At 40.7% G+C, this 16059-nt stretch overlaps 1 protein-coding gene across 3 annotated transcripts in view; it reads right to left on the bottom strand.

Moving 5' to 3' along the window:
* Window positions 1-16059, bottom strand: part of abr (ABR activator of RhoGEF and GTPase) — a 127030-nt gene that overhangs the window by 53975 nt on the left and 56996 nt on the right. For all 3 annotated transcript variants that reach the window (XM_088012263.1, XM_088012264.1, XM_088012265.1), the window contains 7 exons: window positions 15411-15509; window positions 13620-13805; window positions 9377-9484; window positions 6384-6444; window positions 2893-2945; window positions 1250-1390; window positions 949-1070 (listed from right to left, as the gene is read on the bottom strand). In XM_088012263.1, coding sequence (XP_087868389.1) covers window positions 949-1070; window positions 1250-1390; window positions 2893-2945; window positions 6384-6444; window positions 9377-9484; window positions 13620-13805; window positions 15411-15509 — 770 coding nt within the window. The remainder of the gene's footprint in view (window positions 1-948; window positions 1071-1249; window positions 1391-2892; window positions 2946-6383; window positions 6445-9376; window positions 9485-13619; window positions 13806-15410; window positions 15510-16059) is intronic.

Raw genomic sequence — 16059 nt, 5'->3', positions numbered from 1 at the left:
GCTCTGCTCCATGTGTCGCTTGGCGGAGGCCTGCTGAGATAACGGCACAGGCCATTATTGTTGACTTTCAGCCGTGGTAGTTATGGCAACAATCGGAGCGAGGAGTGAGGGATGATGAGAACCACAAAAAGAAACGATCAGGCTTAAAGGAGGAGAGATCTGTTTTGGTCACTTGTTTTTACTGTACAAGCAGCTTCAAAACAAAAATGCCTTTTTTTTAAACATATTTGTTAAAACTGTCACTATTTCCTGACAGTTTAATATGAGCCAGATAATCTGTGAAAAATTCTTCCACCTCCTCCCGGTGGCCCTTCCGCCATCTGTGGAAATACGCCGCTCTCGGCGTATTTCCAACCAATCAGAGCCGGGAGGAGGGTTTCAGCACACGGACATTGTTTCACAGCCTGCTATGAGAACAAAGGCTAATAGTATATTTGTAATGTTAGCATCATTGTTACTTCTGACTGGCAGAAGCTAAGAGAGACAAATTCTCCAACCTCAACAATTTGGACCTCATCGCCAAAGCGAAATCGTCAAGAGGTTGAGATTTTGTCATTGGTTATTGAGAACAACTGTAATGACTGTAGATATGTTATGTTCTATCCAAAGGTTAAACATTTGTATTTTGCAAGTGTATTACTCCTTTTATGTTTATTTGTGCAAAATGTCTCTCTCATTCCCATATCTGAAATAAACACCAAGGTTAAATGAAAAATAATTTAAATCTAAATCTGCCAGGAGTGAAAATAAAATATACACATCACTTGTCACAGCTGCAGTCTGTGGATCAGACAGATTTTTAAGACTAAACTTGACAGAGTGAATTTTAAAGTCATTGTTTTCCAACGTCAGAGTGAGCCGAGTTCAAGTCGGAAGGCTGAGTTTTTCTTTCGGCAGTTCCAGTAGGAGACTGGATCACAGATTTTCAGTCCGACCGATGACACTCACCCCACAGCCGTCTTCTTCATCTTGGCACAGAGAAGCAGGTCGGTGAAGAGGAAGACGTGTCGGAGCTTCCTGGAGCTTTCCGACAACTCCACCAGAAATCCATCCTTCACCAGCTGACGCGCCTGGAAGAACACCAGAGGTAAACTCCTACTGGCAGATTAAAAACGCGCGCAGGGCGGCAGGACGCTCACTTCAAAGGGAGGCATCATTTGAATAGACTCAGCTGTATTTGTGTGAGAATCCTGCGGTTGCAAAGGTTGTGGTCTTAATTTTTAATAAATTTTTTTAACGTGCCACGTACCTCTCCTTTAGGCGTAGTGACGGCAGTCCTGCGAGGATCAATCTCCTCGTTGATGGAGGAGAGGAAGTTCTGAGAGATCCGCAGCGCGTCCTGCAGCAGAGGGAAGTCTGGGTGGTCCTTGGACGTGTGCTTCAGCAGGTCCTGTTCCAGTCAACAAACAAATCAAACCATCTAAAAACACATTCAGTCTTACAGCTCTGGTTTTTCATTTTCTATCAAACAAGGAAAGTTTTCACTAAAGTAATCTCAGCTCCTTGCTTTTGATGAATCCTGCAGATGACAGGGCGGCCTGGAACAGCCTTCGCTCCAGAATGAGCGCAGCCAATTTTCCTTGCATGGTTAGCAGGCATGACAGCCGTTTCAGAGTGAAAGGCTTGTTGTTTCTCTGCCAGCTTTATGCAAACACATGCATGTGAAGTGCTCCCGTAGCACAACCACACGCACACACAGCCGTAAACGGCTTCCACGGCTGACAGTTTCTGAATAATGTCTGCCCATTTAAGGTGGAAGCCGGTTTGGGGCTGGAAACAACAGATCTGGGTTTCCCTTTTCAGTCGCTATTAAAGATGCAGAAGCTGAAAAGACATCAACAATGCCCTTAGAGGAGCAACTGTTGGGAAGGTTTATAAGGCCATTTCCTGTGAGGGTCGGTGTTCTGTCAGACTGAGCCAACAAAAAACCTCAGAGCCACACTGCAATACTCTACAGGCCTCAGACAGCTGGTTAAATACTAAAATTTCACGATAACAGAGAATGCCTCGTGTATAAATCAAAATGGAAGGATGACCAAAGCTTGGAAAACTGGCTGAATGAGCCACAAGATTTTCCTTTGGTCAGATAAGAACAAAGTATTTGACCCAGATTTTTGGGTCAAATACGAGGCCATCTTTCCAACAACAAAGGGTTCGAAAAAAGTGGGACTATCATCCCAAATATGGAAGATGATCTATAAAAGAAGATTAAATTGTTGACAAATTCAAACCTAATCTTGATTGAGAATTGATGCATTGAGACGTCAAGAGAGCTCAAAGAACTGAAACAACTACTTCAAGTCTTTGTTGCTAAAGGATGCTCTACGATTAAGAGTGCACTGATTGCAGCTTTTTGGCCAATCACCAATCTTTAAAAAGTCCGATCGACCAATTCTGATTTTGGTCGATTCCAATTTTCCAAGTTGGTAAAGACCAAAATCCTCAAGACTGCTTCCTATTGTTTGTGTATTTTATGGAGCCTTATGTTATAGAATGACACAAAGTAGTGCAGATTTGTGAAATGGAAGGGAAACTACAAAAGAAAAAATATGATAGGATTTTATTTGAGGGTGTAAGAGTGAGTGGGAGCTGAATAAACATCCACACATCTTCAGAATAAAAGTATCAAGCCATTTATCATTTCCCTTCCACTTTACACATGTGCCTCAAGCTAATTTGTTCCGGCAAATAAAATCCCAATGAAAACCCCCATTAAAGTTCATGGTTGGCAAAATGTAAAAATGTCAAAGCTGCTGTGTGAAAACCTCCACAAGACACTGGAACAGCTTTAGCTGGGAGCTCGATACGAGTTTGTGTTTATTGTTATGATCCAGCGCACAGTTTAAGTGGGCTGCTCCTTTAAGGCTGTGGAAGTGACTGCGGTGCACTCACATGAAGGACCAGGGTGCTTCTGGTAACGCGGTCAATGGGCTTGTAAAGAAGATCTGTGGGGGAGAGAAGACGGAGAGTCTGAGTCAGCGCAGACACACAGTGGGTCACAGTCCTGGAGCTCAAACAACAATAAATACACAAACGCAGCTCATAGAGTTAAACAAGAAAATCTTACAAAAAAAAAACATACTTTCCATGTGGGGGTTAAAAAAAAAAGACATTTCATTGATTGATTCTTCCTACGTTTGTGCAGTAATAAATAGTAATTCTGCATAGTGAGGTTGCTATGAGTTAAACTAAACACAGAACTGAAAAAAGCAGCTATTCTATGGAAAAGGAAACACAACACATCTATATAAAGTGCTATAAGACTGAGACACCCCCTCATCGGCGCTCTAATGGTTTCTCTAGGGTCGGCTTTGCTGCTAAGGTAGTGAAACGGCAGCAGCAGGTTGCATACGTGACTGCTGGAGGTAACACACTCCCACAGACGCAGCAAAATGAAAAGATGGAGGGGACAGAAACAAAGTCACGTTAAGGAGAAAAGAGAAATGGTAGGTGGTATAAACATGAAAAAGACAAGCCAACTCTGGATGTAGAACATGACGTGTTTCTCATTTTTATTGTCGAAACTATATGTTTTCCAGAATAAAATTTTTCAAATTTCTCTATTTCTCTATAAAGCTGCTATACAGAGAAAGGGAAAAAAAACAAAGACATTTTCATGACCCCAGTCCTATGGATTCCCACACTGCAGTCCGGCTTCCAGAAGCCACTAAATAAAAACGTCAAAGGTGCCTCCCCTCATATTACAGCCCGTGTCACATGACATTGTCATGAAACATAACGCTACAGCATCAAGGGCAGAAACAAATGGAAAGGCTGTTCCACCCAGGAAAGAAGCTAATCTCCATTTCAGAAATGAAAAAGTTAGAGCCGATACGTTTGAGGCCCGAGGGAAGAAAACTAGCCAAGTGAAACAGAGAAGAAGCTTCTGCATGCAGGGAGGGTTGTTCCACTCAGGCAGAGAGCAGGACGACTACACTGTGCTTCATCTACAGTCCTTTAGCCGTGCAGCACAACAGAAACATTTTTCTCTTTCCCTTGTTTATGCGATTTTCCTACTTCCTCCACAACGAAGCACAAAAGAGTGAAAGCAAAACATCCCTCCTTATCTGCTGATGGGACTTCCATCTATACACTCCTCACTAAAATATGCCCACACAGCCACTGTCTAACACTAATGAGACTCTGCGAGAGAGCTGTGCAGAGGCTCTTTGAAGTCCCTCCACCCTGTGATCATGAATGCAGCCCATGTCGATTGTTGTGGCTCAGTGAACCGGTGCCGCCACCTCCGAGAGGGTTTACTACACATCCTGTACGGACTGCGAGGGCAAAGAATATTTAATTATGCGTGTGTGCAGAGTGGGTCGCGCGCACACACACAGAGGACAGGCGCTGCAGGAAGTATCAGATGACTTTAGGCCACTTTGTATACAACAAGATATCTGTGGAAGTGAGGCAGAGGTAGGTTAGCTGTGAGTGTAAAGCAAGACGTGAGCTTCAGTAGATCACCTCCAGGGCAGTGTTTGTTCTGAGGTTGTGTTTAGGTGTAGCAATACTGATTTGCTACACCAAAATTACAATATAATTTATTCAGGATTCAGAAAGTCAAATTTAAGGTTTTTCAGACCTTTTTAAAGCCACATTGAATGAAATTTGCGCCTGAAAAAATATAAGTATTGTGGTCAAGAATAGCAAAAACTGAAATTTCTGGGGTATGTTTGTGGCTCTTGGCAGCGAGCACTGCATACGACTCTCTACAACCTTAAAGGTGCAGTATATAGTTTTTATAAATAAATAAGTTTTTTATACATTTGTTCGAACTGTCACCATGTCATATCAGTCTGCAACGAGACAGATAATCTGTGAAAAGATCAATCTCCTCCACCTACACTCTGTGCTATTATTGACGTCTGAAGAAATGCACCACTTCCGACCAAAAACAACCGATCAGAACCAGGAGGCGGGTCTTAACGCTGTCAATCAATCGGTATCGAATCAGAAGTGAACAAGTTGAATCCGGACACTCCCTGACCTAAACTAAGCAAACAGAGAACCTGACCACAATATGCTGTTCCTCTGGGGACCAAATATATTTACAGTGAGTTTGAATAATTTGAAAGCAAAGTTGAAAGTGTTTCAAACCAGAAGGTGTTTCATTACCGTTACATTTACTGAAATAAATAAATCTACGATCACATTCAAACTGTTTTGCGCTCATCTCATCAATGCCGTATTTCCAAAAATGATTGAGCAAATAATGTTATATTTACTTACAAACGAAGTAGGGTTACAAAACATAATGAAACAGGAAGACGTGGGTGTAAGAAAGGAACCCCTGGTGCCTCAAAATTAATAACAGAGGCTGTTTCAGATGCTGACAACCCCTGATTGTTGGGGGATATGCAGTAGCTTCATGCTACATCACTGTACACATAATGAAAGAGCATACAAACGGCATAAGCATCCGTTAATAATAATAACGTGCAGCCAGAGCACAGAGGACAAGAATAGACCAATTAAACAGTTTCTCTAAATTGAGAAAGTGTCATTCGCAACACATTAATTAACTTCTTCCCAGGTATCATGTAACACATTTTACAGCACATTAGGGTTTTTTCTCTCTCACTTATAGAAAACTACCCTGAGGCAGAATCTTCACAGCAGTAGCATTAATCTGCAAGGTGGAGACAAAGTACAGCCAGATATACCACACTTATCCACTCACATTGACACACCGTTACGTTTTCCTACATTGTTTTTAGGTCAGTATACTCAGAAAATCTGGATCTTTTTAACAAAAAGGAATCTCTAAAGAACAATAATTATAAAGTCCAGCACACATAACAGCTTTAAAAGAAACTTCCATTCTCTCCGCACTCGTTAGCAAGGCAGTTTAAATGGAACAGGTGATGTTAGTAAATGAAAATGAAAGCGCAATTAAAAAAAAAAAAAAATTATTGATTAAGTGCTCCTACTTCGTCGCCCAATCATATTCCACCTATTAACTACGGGATCCCAGAGGCACAAGAAAAAAAGAAGAGAAAAATAACACTCCGTCAAAGTCCAGCGGCTCATTTCATGCGGTCTTTACCGGATCTGCAGCTACAACACAGTCTGAGCACCAGCAGAACCGCCATATCCCCCTTCTGCTCTTCTGACTCTCCGCTCCAGATCACTGCCTCCCTTCTCAGGCACACAGGCAGCAGAGGAGCGAGGCAGTGAGAGAATGAGAGAGAGAAAGAGTGTGTGTGTGTGCATGTGTGTGTGAGAGAGAGAGAGCAGGTTCACACATACTACGGTTTGACTCCTGATGCCCACTGCTGTATGCACAAGCAGAAAGGACAAGACTGGATTCCCTTTCACAACCCAGACAGATATAGACACATTCTGGAGCACAAAAACAACAGGAAACACACACTACTCACCCTCCATAGAACTTTTTGTGGAGGAGTCTTTGGAGTCTTTGGGTCCTTTCACTCTAACAGTCTGGACAGAAACAGGGAAAAAGAAAAATCTGATTAAAAAATATGAATTTTAAGATGTTTACTAAGAACTGCTAGCAAAAACTAGAACCATACTGGACTGGTTATAAGGCAATAAGGACCAAAGTGAAAATAAAACAAACGCACAATTACCAGTTCTTATGTAAGGTTACACTGTGCAGTACTTACTTAGCACTGATCTGTGATCAGTAAGTTAAATTCTGGGAAATCTTATTTTTTTTCTATTCATCAAATGCATCAGAACTAAGAACTCCCACCATTGTTTCGGTCTTTAACTGCATCAACCAGCAAAATGTACTTTGATGACGCATCTTTCTTTCAGTAAAAAGCAGACAATGACAAGAACATTTGATGAATAAATTAGGGAATATAGTAATACTTCAATTTTCTGCTCAGTTCAAAAGTAATGCCTCATTCAAACACAGCTGGGCAACATGGAGGAAAATAACAATCCTTATAATTTTCTGCATTGACATGGTTTCAAATTAAAAATCTAGTTTTAACAATCATATCTAATGAAAATAAGTAATAAAACCTAAAGAACTAATGAGATTTCCCTCCAAAGATTCCCTTATGAATTGCAGAACTTTATGGATTAATGACTTTCTCTACTAGCAAGTGAAGTGAATTTGTAAGGCCTGAGCAGAGCAGAGGATGTACCAAAGGATGTGGATTAAGTGCAACTAGAAGTCTCTTCCTTTTTGAGGAAATTAATTTGTTGAGATTTCCTCCACAGCTAACCGCAGTTAGCATTTACAAGAAGCTAAACCACAGTTAAGGAATATTTTATATTGCTTGTCTTCAGTGTTTTTAACTATGGACTTTGTGTTTGTGCTTCGTCTGTTTGTGTTGCACCTCTGGTCCAATGACAGCTGGAAACTACCCTCTGCAAACCGGTGAGCATAAAGCAGGTATAAAATATGGATGGATAAATATTTGTGCTGTTCTACAGACACACCTAGCGTGTCTCTGTTTTTAGCACAATATTGATTGCAAGAGCCGCAGGACACTGAACACGGTGAGGTTTCAGAGTAGAGATAGCAGCTCAGAGAACAGCCTCAGTTCACATGAACAGATGGTGAGATATGCTTCCCAAATTCAAATCCACAGCGTCTGGTTTTAGGTTAATTGATAATTATGATTACTGGAGTAATCCATCAAGCTTTTCACATGTCAAGTCTTTAAAATGTGGGGAGTAATGTTTATTAGGGACGGCACAAACTGGTATCGAATGGGATCCTGATGAAGGATTTTCCTTTTTAAGTCAAGTTTGTTTTGCACATTTTAGTAACAAAGCAGTTCAAAGTTCTTTACACCATGAAACACACTATAGTAACCAATTATGAAAAAAAGAAAAAAACATTACATTTTGTCAAATGCTATAATCAAAATCATCAAGCAAATATAGGTATCAATGTTCCAGCTCTTACTAATAAAAAGGCGACTTCGAACAGATGGATTTTTAGGCTTGGTTTAAAGGAACTCTGTGTTTCAGCAGCTTTGCAGTTTTCTGGATGCTTATTTCCACATTTTAAGTGGATAGAAGCTGAATATTTGTTCTGGTTCTTGGGATGCAGCACAGACTAGAACCAGAAGACCTGAGTGATTTGTAAACATTGTTCCCCACATGTAATTTTAGTATACTGTTGCTAGTTGTGTCAGCTGCACAACCAGGAAGTTATGTATATTCAGCTTCTGTCCACTTAAAATTTGGGAATAAGTATCCAGAAAACTGCAAAGCTGCTGAAACACAGAGTTCCTTTAAACCAAGCCTAAAAATCCATCTGTTTGAAGTTATGTTGGTGTGTTTATGAACAGCCAATTTCTAAAGATTGTGGCCTATATGAACAGTTAAAATAAACCACACGCCTCCTGCTCACAATGACAGAGACTCTGTATGTTCTGTGTCCACGATTAACAGCAAATACAGCAGAATTATCAACAAGTCATATCAAAATCAAGAGGAGATATTCTGAAAGTACACATTCATTGAGATGTTTCTGAGTATTTTTTGAAAGTGTCATGATGTTGTGACGATACGATAAGAGACAGATAATCTGTGGGGGGAAAAGAAAGTTAGAACAACCAATCAGAGCCAGGAGGCGGGTCTTAGCGCTCGTCAATCACAATCTCATGAGGTGCTGCCGTTGCTTTGTGCTATCACTACAGCTTTTCCCCATCAGCGGATCTCGTTCTGAATGCTAGGCTAGTTAGCATGACGGCGGATGAACGGCTTTCCTGTAACGGTGAGTTGTTTCTTCACCGTTAGCACTTTTATCAGCGAGTATGTGCTGTTGAATGACAGCGCTAAGACCCGCCTCCTGGCTCTGATTGGTTGTTTCTGGTCGGAAGTGGTGCATTTCTTCAGATGTCAATAATAGCACAGTGTAGGTGGAGGAGATTGATCTTTTCACAGATTATCTCTGTCTCACTGCAAACTGTCATGACATGGTGACGGTTTTAACAAATATGTAAAAAAAAAAAAAAAAGTTTTTAATAAAGTGACATACTGCAACTGTAGTTGTTTCTGTTAATGTGTCCATGTGTGGGTCAAGTGGTTCAACTATATGACTCACACAGGTAAGCTCATGTTCCTCATACTAAGAGCACATTTCCCCATAAACAGCTGCTCTCTGAATGAAAGGATTATTTAAAACTTTATTTGCTTCCCTTCTTTGTTTCTGTTCATCATCACGTAAGTGAGGAGGATTTATAGGAGCCGAGACAAACAAAAGACATGCTTACAGTCCAATTAGTGATGTAGAAACCTACAAAAGTCGTTGTTCACACGCAACACAGGTTTTAACACGTTACAGTACATAAGCCAATGGACCCTGCTGATTTCCTTGGCAGACATGTTACAGCTCTTTGTCTGCCTACCTTTCACTGTAAAAATAAAAAAACAAAAAACTAACCTCAGATATCTTCTGGAACTGGATGTTGGCTTGACTGCATTTCTCCGCCGTCTCCAGCGCGTTCTTGTAGTTGTCCACAAAGGCCTTGTAAACTCCCAGCTGGCTGGCCTAAAGCATTACGGAAAAAGAGATAAGTCAGAAAAATATAAGGAACCAAAAAGTGTAGGACTATTAGAAAAAAAAAAGTTTTATTTACGTCTTAAGGGGTACGTAGTCAAATTTAAGTAAGCATTTTAAATGTTTTGTTTTTGTCCGGTAACTACTAGTTACCGGGTGCCTCAATCACCTTGAGTCACAGAACGCAATGACGATGTGAGTCCGACTCAAATTTTTGTCTGACATAAAAGTCCCACCAGAAAACAAAAAAGAATAAAATGACATAAAATATATGAGATTAAATAGTCCTATAAAGAAAAACATTTAAGAGCTGTGATTTACGTATTTAAGTCCAAATTGCTTTTTAAATTAACGTTCAAGACGTTTCAATGCCTTAATTTTCGTCACATGACAGTCAACAAATCCGCTTTCCCCTTTCCTGAAAGAGTCGCCGTCTTTCTCTTCCCATCCACTAACAGCCCCTCTCTGCTGCGCTGTGTGCGCATTGTAACACAAGCTGCAGGCCAGCACTGCGTACACATGCACTCTGCTGCAGGTTAGCTTGAATGCAGAAGCTGGAGAGTTGACTGCACTCTGTCAAAGGAGTGGGAGTGGACTTAACTGACCAGAGTGAATCAGAGGCTATTGTTACTTTTGTTCCTAAACTCCCCGTCTGATCTTCATTTCCTCCCATCTCTCTTCTAGATACAAAGCGTTGCACATGTATTCAAATCCCTGCAACTTTTACATTTTGTCATGTCGCAAAAACGAACGTCAAAGGACTTTGTTAGCTGTAAATAAAGCAATAAAAAGTGCCACATAATTCAGATGGGGATAGCGTTCTGAAGAGGTTTAGCCGCAGAAATCGACAGCTCAGGTCGACGATTATTAATCCTGCACCTCATGAGTCAGGATGTGATGGAAAAATGGCAAACAGAAAATCACTGGTGAGAGAAAGTCATAAGTAGTACTGTGTGCTTTTCTATCGCATAACATTTCAATACACCTTTGGTCTTTTTTAGCACCAACAGAAAAGCTTTCACTCAGTCAATAACATTAATATCTTTACCCAAAAACCAGCCTAATAAGGATTCAATCCTCATTATCACAGAAAGAAGTGAGTTTTTTGCACAACATTGGAAGGAGAAGAGAAACTTCCAGAAATAGAGAGAGTGGGAAGCACAAACTGATACAAGATCACAACATTTCTTCACGTTGATTCGGCACGTTGTGACAAAGTGTCGGGAATGGGAGGGAACCCACGGTGCTCCAGGGACAACTGCAACACTTCACGCAGCCGGTCAGAGTGGCAGGTGGGAAATGAGGGATTGTGGGAGCAGCATTCCCTCATTTGTGCTCCCATAAATGAGGAGCACAAATGACTGTATTCTTTTTTTAAGCAAATGACCTTATGAAGCATAAATACTCCAGTTAGTGACTATATAATTACAAAATTAGTTGATTTCAATAATCGATTAATACAATTAATTGACCCAATTGATTGTTTCAGCCCCACATTGAATGTAAGCCTAATGTAAACAGACAGAGAGGAATTCTTGATCTACATCTTGACTAAAATATAAACTGAGTAGGTACAACGTCCCTCTTGTACACTTTGAGGTTTTCAACCATAATTATTTTCTTTAGGTCTTATCTACATGCAAATACCACTGCTGCCCCATAATAATTGAGGATTTTACTGGATTTGCAGGGTAAAAAAACAAAACTATAACTCTGGGGTGTTGTTGAGAAAATCACTGCTTTTGCCCAAACTTTCTTTTTAATGAAGGGATATTGTCCACTTACACAGAAAATCGAAAATAGTATTTTTTTTTATTATTATTTACAGTTTTTAAAAACAAACTGACTAAAACAATTATCTCCCAATCAAAATCCAACCAAGTCTCTCCCAACCTGGAGCTTGTGTGAGAAAGGTGAAACGACAGGGAAGCACAGCGGGCTTTCGTCTCTTGCGCGCTTTTTCCTGGGACTCCTTGCTGCTCCGGTGGACTCCACGCTGCCGACGAGGAGCAGCAGGATGCGTGTGGCGGCTAATTACGCCGCCATCTGTATTCTCACACTGCCACTCCAACTAAATGTTTTGCCGCCGCACAACATGCTCGTCTACGCACATTTAAACAGCACAGATGGGAGTTGATGACTACAGTAACAGCTGACTCTGGCTGGTGTGACTCCTGCGATCGATCCCAGCAGAAGAGAGTCACTAACAGGGAAAGTTTGAAGTCATTTGTACCATTTGGTCTGATGTGAAGCACCAGCTGATGGGACACTTTCAATAAACGTTTCATTTACTCACACAGCCCCTGGGTCTGTGTGCATGAGGTGAGTCAACGTTTTCTTACTGTAAAAGACGCAAACCGGGCAGGGAGTTGGGTTTATGTACATGATCTGGCACATTTGTTAGCACCCCTGGTAACAATGTGTAAAATAATTAGCAATTACTTTAGTAGTCAACTAGTCTATTGATTATTCTGACAATTAATCGATTAATCAAATTTAAAAAAAATTGGCACATTGTGCACATGTTTCATTAAACCACTTAAGCCTTTCTAATACATGTGTATGCTTTCTTTTAGCAAATGACATTTTTTGAGTCTGTCTACTCCAGTTAAGGATGAATCAATTTCTAAATTAGTTGAAGATTATTTCAATAATCAATTCATCACAATTAATCTGGTTAATTAAACTGATATAAATTTGTTATAAAAGTATTAATGATTGCACTTTAAAAATTAGGTATCTTTATGTTATTAAAGGTAAAGTTTAAACAGTAATGATTTCTTGGTTAATGTCAAGTTGTCATAACAAAGACATTTTGAATAATGTCAACTTTGTATTAAAGGTGTCATAATTTACCGAATGACGCTTTATGACAACAGTCATAAATATTCATGAAGGCTTATTCATGTTCATGACAGGTGTTATGTCATGTTTATAACAGTGTCATGACAGTCTTATTCAACCCCCTTCAAATAAAGTGTTACCTTTTTTTCTTTAGATTTTATGTTGCTTGTTAATATGACATCCAGTGAATCAATTTGGGGCTACAACTTTTGGCACAATCATAGATTTACAGCCATTTTCTGAATAAGATACTTTACAACGTGTCTAAATCTGATCCTCCAAGAAAGACGAACATAAACTACAGATTTATCTCATAACTGGATCGCTACACAGAGACATCAACTCATGTGTTGACAGGTGTAGTAAAACCAATAGGACTCTTGGCTTTTTGAGCTGGCAGCCAACAGGCGCAACAATTAATCAGAAGCAAGTTGAGCCACAGTCGTGTTGAAAAATAGATGATACAATCTGTTACTGAGCTGGAAAACACTTCCTCTGCTCTAATCACAGCAACAACAGCACAGGATCTCTCATGACGGACCAGACATCTGATTAATTCATACCCAGATAAAACACCAGAACCTTCAGGAAACGTGGTCTTGGCCCGAAAACAGCAACAGGACGATAAATCGTCAAGACAAGGTAAGAAAATAACAGCAGAGAAACAAAATCGGTTTCTATGAACTCAAATATGAGCTTACTGCTGCAAGTCGGTATTGAAAATACAATTTGAATTCAACAATTTTCAAAGATTAAAATAGATTTTGGATTCTACATTGGCGCATTGTTATGAACCAAATAGAAGATTAGTTACAATCCATGTAAAGCAGTTCAGTTTAATTGTTTACTTTTTAAAAACTGTACCAAAGTGATGAAGCCTGATAGTTTAGAATTCACTACATAGATGATTAATGTGAACTGATCTGACACCAGTCTTTCTGAACAACAACAAAAAAGTCTTGGACTGAAAGCTGGACTATTTCTGCAAATGTCAGGGACACACACACACACGCACACACACGCGCGCACGCCCACACACACACACACACACACACACACACACGCACACACGCACACACGCACACACACACACGTACACAAACAGGAACAGCTACTTGGTGAATCACTTGTCTAAATTTGGCAGCCAACTGAGAGAAGCCTGACAACTCTCTTTTTTAACAGCCATTTTCTTGTTCTCTGTGGATGACATCAAAGAGGGGAAAAAAGAAAAGAAAAAAAAAGACCCAGGCAGTCTAACTTCTTGAGGCGACGTCAGACTCACCAGCTTCTGGAACAAATGCCCCACGGTGACCTTCTCGTCCCAGCGCTGTATGCTGGGCAGCAGGGCGTCGTAGAACTCCTTGTGGATCTCAAAGATGTCCTGGACTTTGTAGAAAATGGTCTCTATCTGCTGCATGGTCAGGACGGGCTGCGAGCTCGTGGCTGCGGCTTTCAGGGGGCGCATGGGCTGCGGAGGGAGAAAGAAATCTGGTTCAATTAACGGAGGGTTAGATCACGTCGAATTTGAAAGCAGACTGGTTCTGGTGGGTGGGATTGAGGGTCCAGATAAGAGTGAAAAACTTGAAAGCTTTCTCTTGGCTTTTAACGATGAGTCAGAGTATTTCTGATTTCAGAGGTTGGATGAAGGCGCATCAGACAGGCTAGCTCATGTTTTTACACAGCGGTCATGACGGCCACAGGCACACACTTTGATCCAGTAGAAGTATGAGAATGAAAGGACTGCATAGAGAGTCTGGTATTCATTCACTAGACCGGTCGAGTCCATCAAAAACAATTTGAAATGTCCAAACAGTGTTACAGTGCACAGCTAGTAGTCTTCATAGAAGATGTGAAAAAGTGTCATTCAACATAAAAGCTTGAACATGCAGCTTGATGTGACTGGTTTCCTAAATGTTTTACAGGAGCGCTATTTGTGTTTGTGCAGCTATGATTGCCATGCAGACACGGCTATACAGTTACCTAAAAAAGTAATAATACATGGTTCTTATCGCCAATTGTTATCGCAATGGCACCTCAAAATATCGCAGTAAAGCCAACTCCATATGGTCATCCCCACTTCTATATATAAAAACATACAAGCGACATTTATAATTGGATCGTTTCTGCAGTCGTAACAGAGGAAATGAAAAGGAAGGAAGCAATCAATCAATCAGGACAGTATTGTTTCAGAATAAGCAAGTGAAGAATTTTAAACTGAACCATTTAACACCAGAAAAAAACTGAACTGAAAGTAAACCGATCAATTAAATTCAGTTTATATACACACACGCCATCTGAAGGCAATTTAGAAGATAAACAGGTGTCCATAGAATCAAATTAATCCATTTCATTCAAACCCAGTCCAAGCATTTAGTTCATTTCCAATTCAACTATAAATACTTTGAAATCATGTTTCTTACTGCATAATACAGTTGGACTGAGTTGATTATATAACACAGGTCTGCCTACAGAAGCCCAGGCGATAGCATCAAGTTGCTAACTTTACAACAATCCCTCATCGTGGGTAAGCCTGCGGTGACGGTGGTTTAGACTCAGAGCTGTAAACGGCGACACAAGCAGGAACAAACTCTGCGCTGGCCTGTTAAAGAGGTTTTCAACATAAAAGTCGCCGATTAAAAGCAAAGTAGGACTAAAAGTCATGATGCAAATGTGTTCTGGAGACACTCGGCCACTTTGGGTTGTGTTGTGTAACGTCTGGCTGTCGTCACATACGGCTGAGACGGCAGCTGCTGAAAAATAAAGACAGATTTAACCTTACTGGACAAAACAAAACCTGCTTTTATTCACTTTCCATCTTTACTCTGATTATTAACTCTAGTTTTACTAAACAGTGGTTATCTCGAATCCGACATGTGTGAAACCCCATGTTGGTCATAGGGCAGCGTGTGGCTACAAAAAGGCAGGAAATGACATATTGCGCTGCTTCAGCTTGGGGAAACGTGTGTTTCAGGAAACTGCAGTGGCAGCGGTTCGGCTCTCGATACGATTGAGTATTTTCTGACCCACTAAAACAGGTCCGCACGCAGCAGCTGTGTGAGAATGTGTGTCTCACCAGCACCAGGGCCTCCAGTTGGTTGATGTAGATCTCTTCGCTGGCCAAGAAACCAGACAGCACCAGTTTCTTCATCTCCAGCCCTTTCTCAACATCTCCCTGCAAAACAATACACAACGCTGTCATGAAGTGGACACAAAGTACACGCCGGCACCGCACGGGAGGACCGCGACTTTAATTCCTGCACGGCGCCGGAGCAGTTACGACAACGGGCAAACGCCAGAATAAAAAACACACACATGGTTGAAACGAAAACCTGACAGGAATCCATAAAACTTGTGCAGTGAGAATATTTCCTAATCTGAAAACGTCGATGGTAACTTAGCAGAATCATGCGGCTTCCAGGCTGCGGCTATACATAGAGGTCAGTGTCAAAGAAGTCGCACCTTTCTAAGGTGTAAATATGTCAAGAAAGGTTGTGATGTAAGTCTAATACCAAGCAGTTCCTCTAGTTTGTATGAAGTTTCCAGTTAAAATAAACCATTATTTTTAGATTATATTTCATCATGTAAATCTGAATGAATGTTTTGGCGTCTTTTTTGTGCGCATAGCACTCCAAATTTCAGAAGAGCGATGGCGAGAGTTTCTGTGCATTTTTCCTCAACTCTCACACTAATTTGGTCTGTTTTTCCTCCCAGTTTTCCAGGCA

Source organism: Poecilia mexicana, unplaced genomic scaffold (assembly GCF_051168715.1).
Source record: "Poecilia mexicana isolate PSO_F unplaced genomic scaffold, ASM5116871v1 scaffold_14, whole genome shotgun sequence".
In the NCBI taxonomy this organism is placed as follows: domain Eukaryota; kingdom Metazoa; phylum Chordata; class Actinopteri; order Cyprinodontiformes; family Poeciliidae; genus Poecilia; species Poecilia mexicana.
Note: the sequence above shows the minus strand (reverse complement) of the source record. Positions and strands in the feature narration are given on the sequence as shown.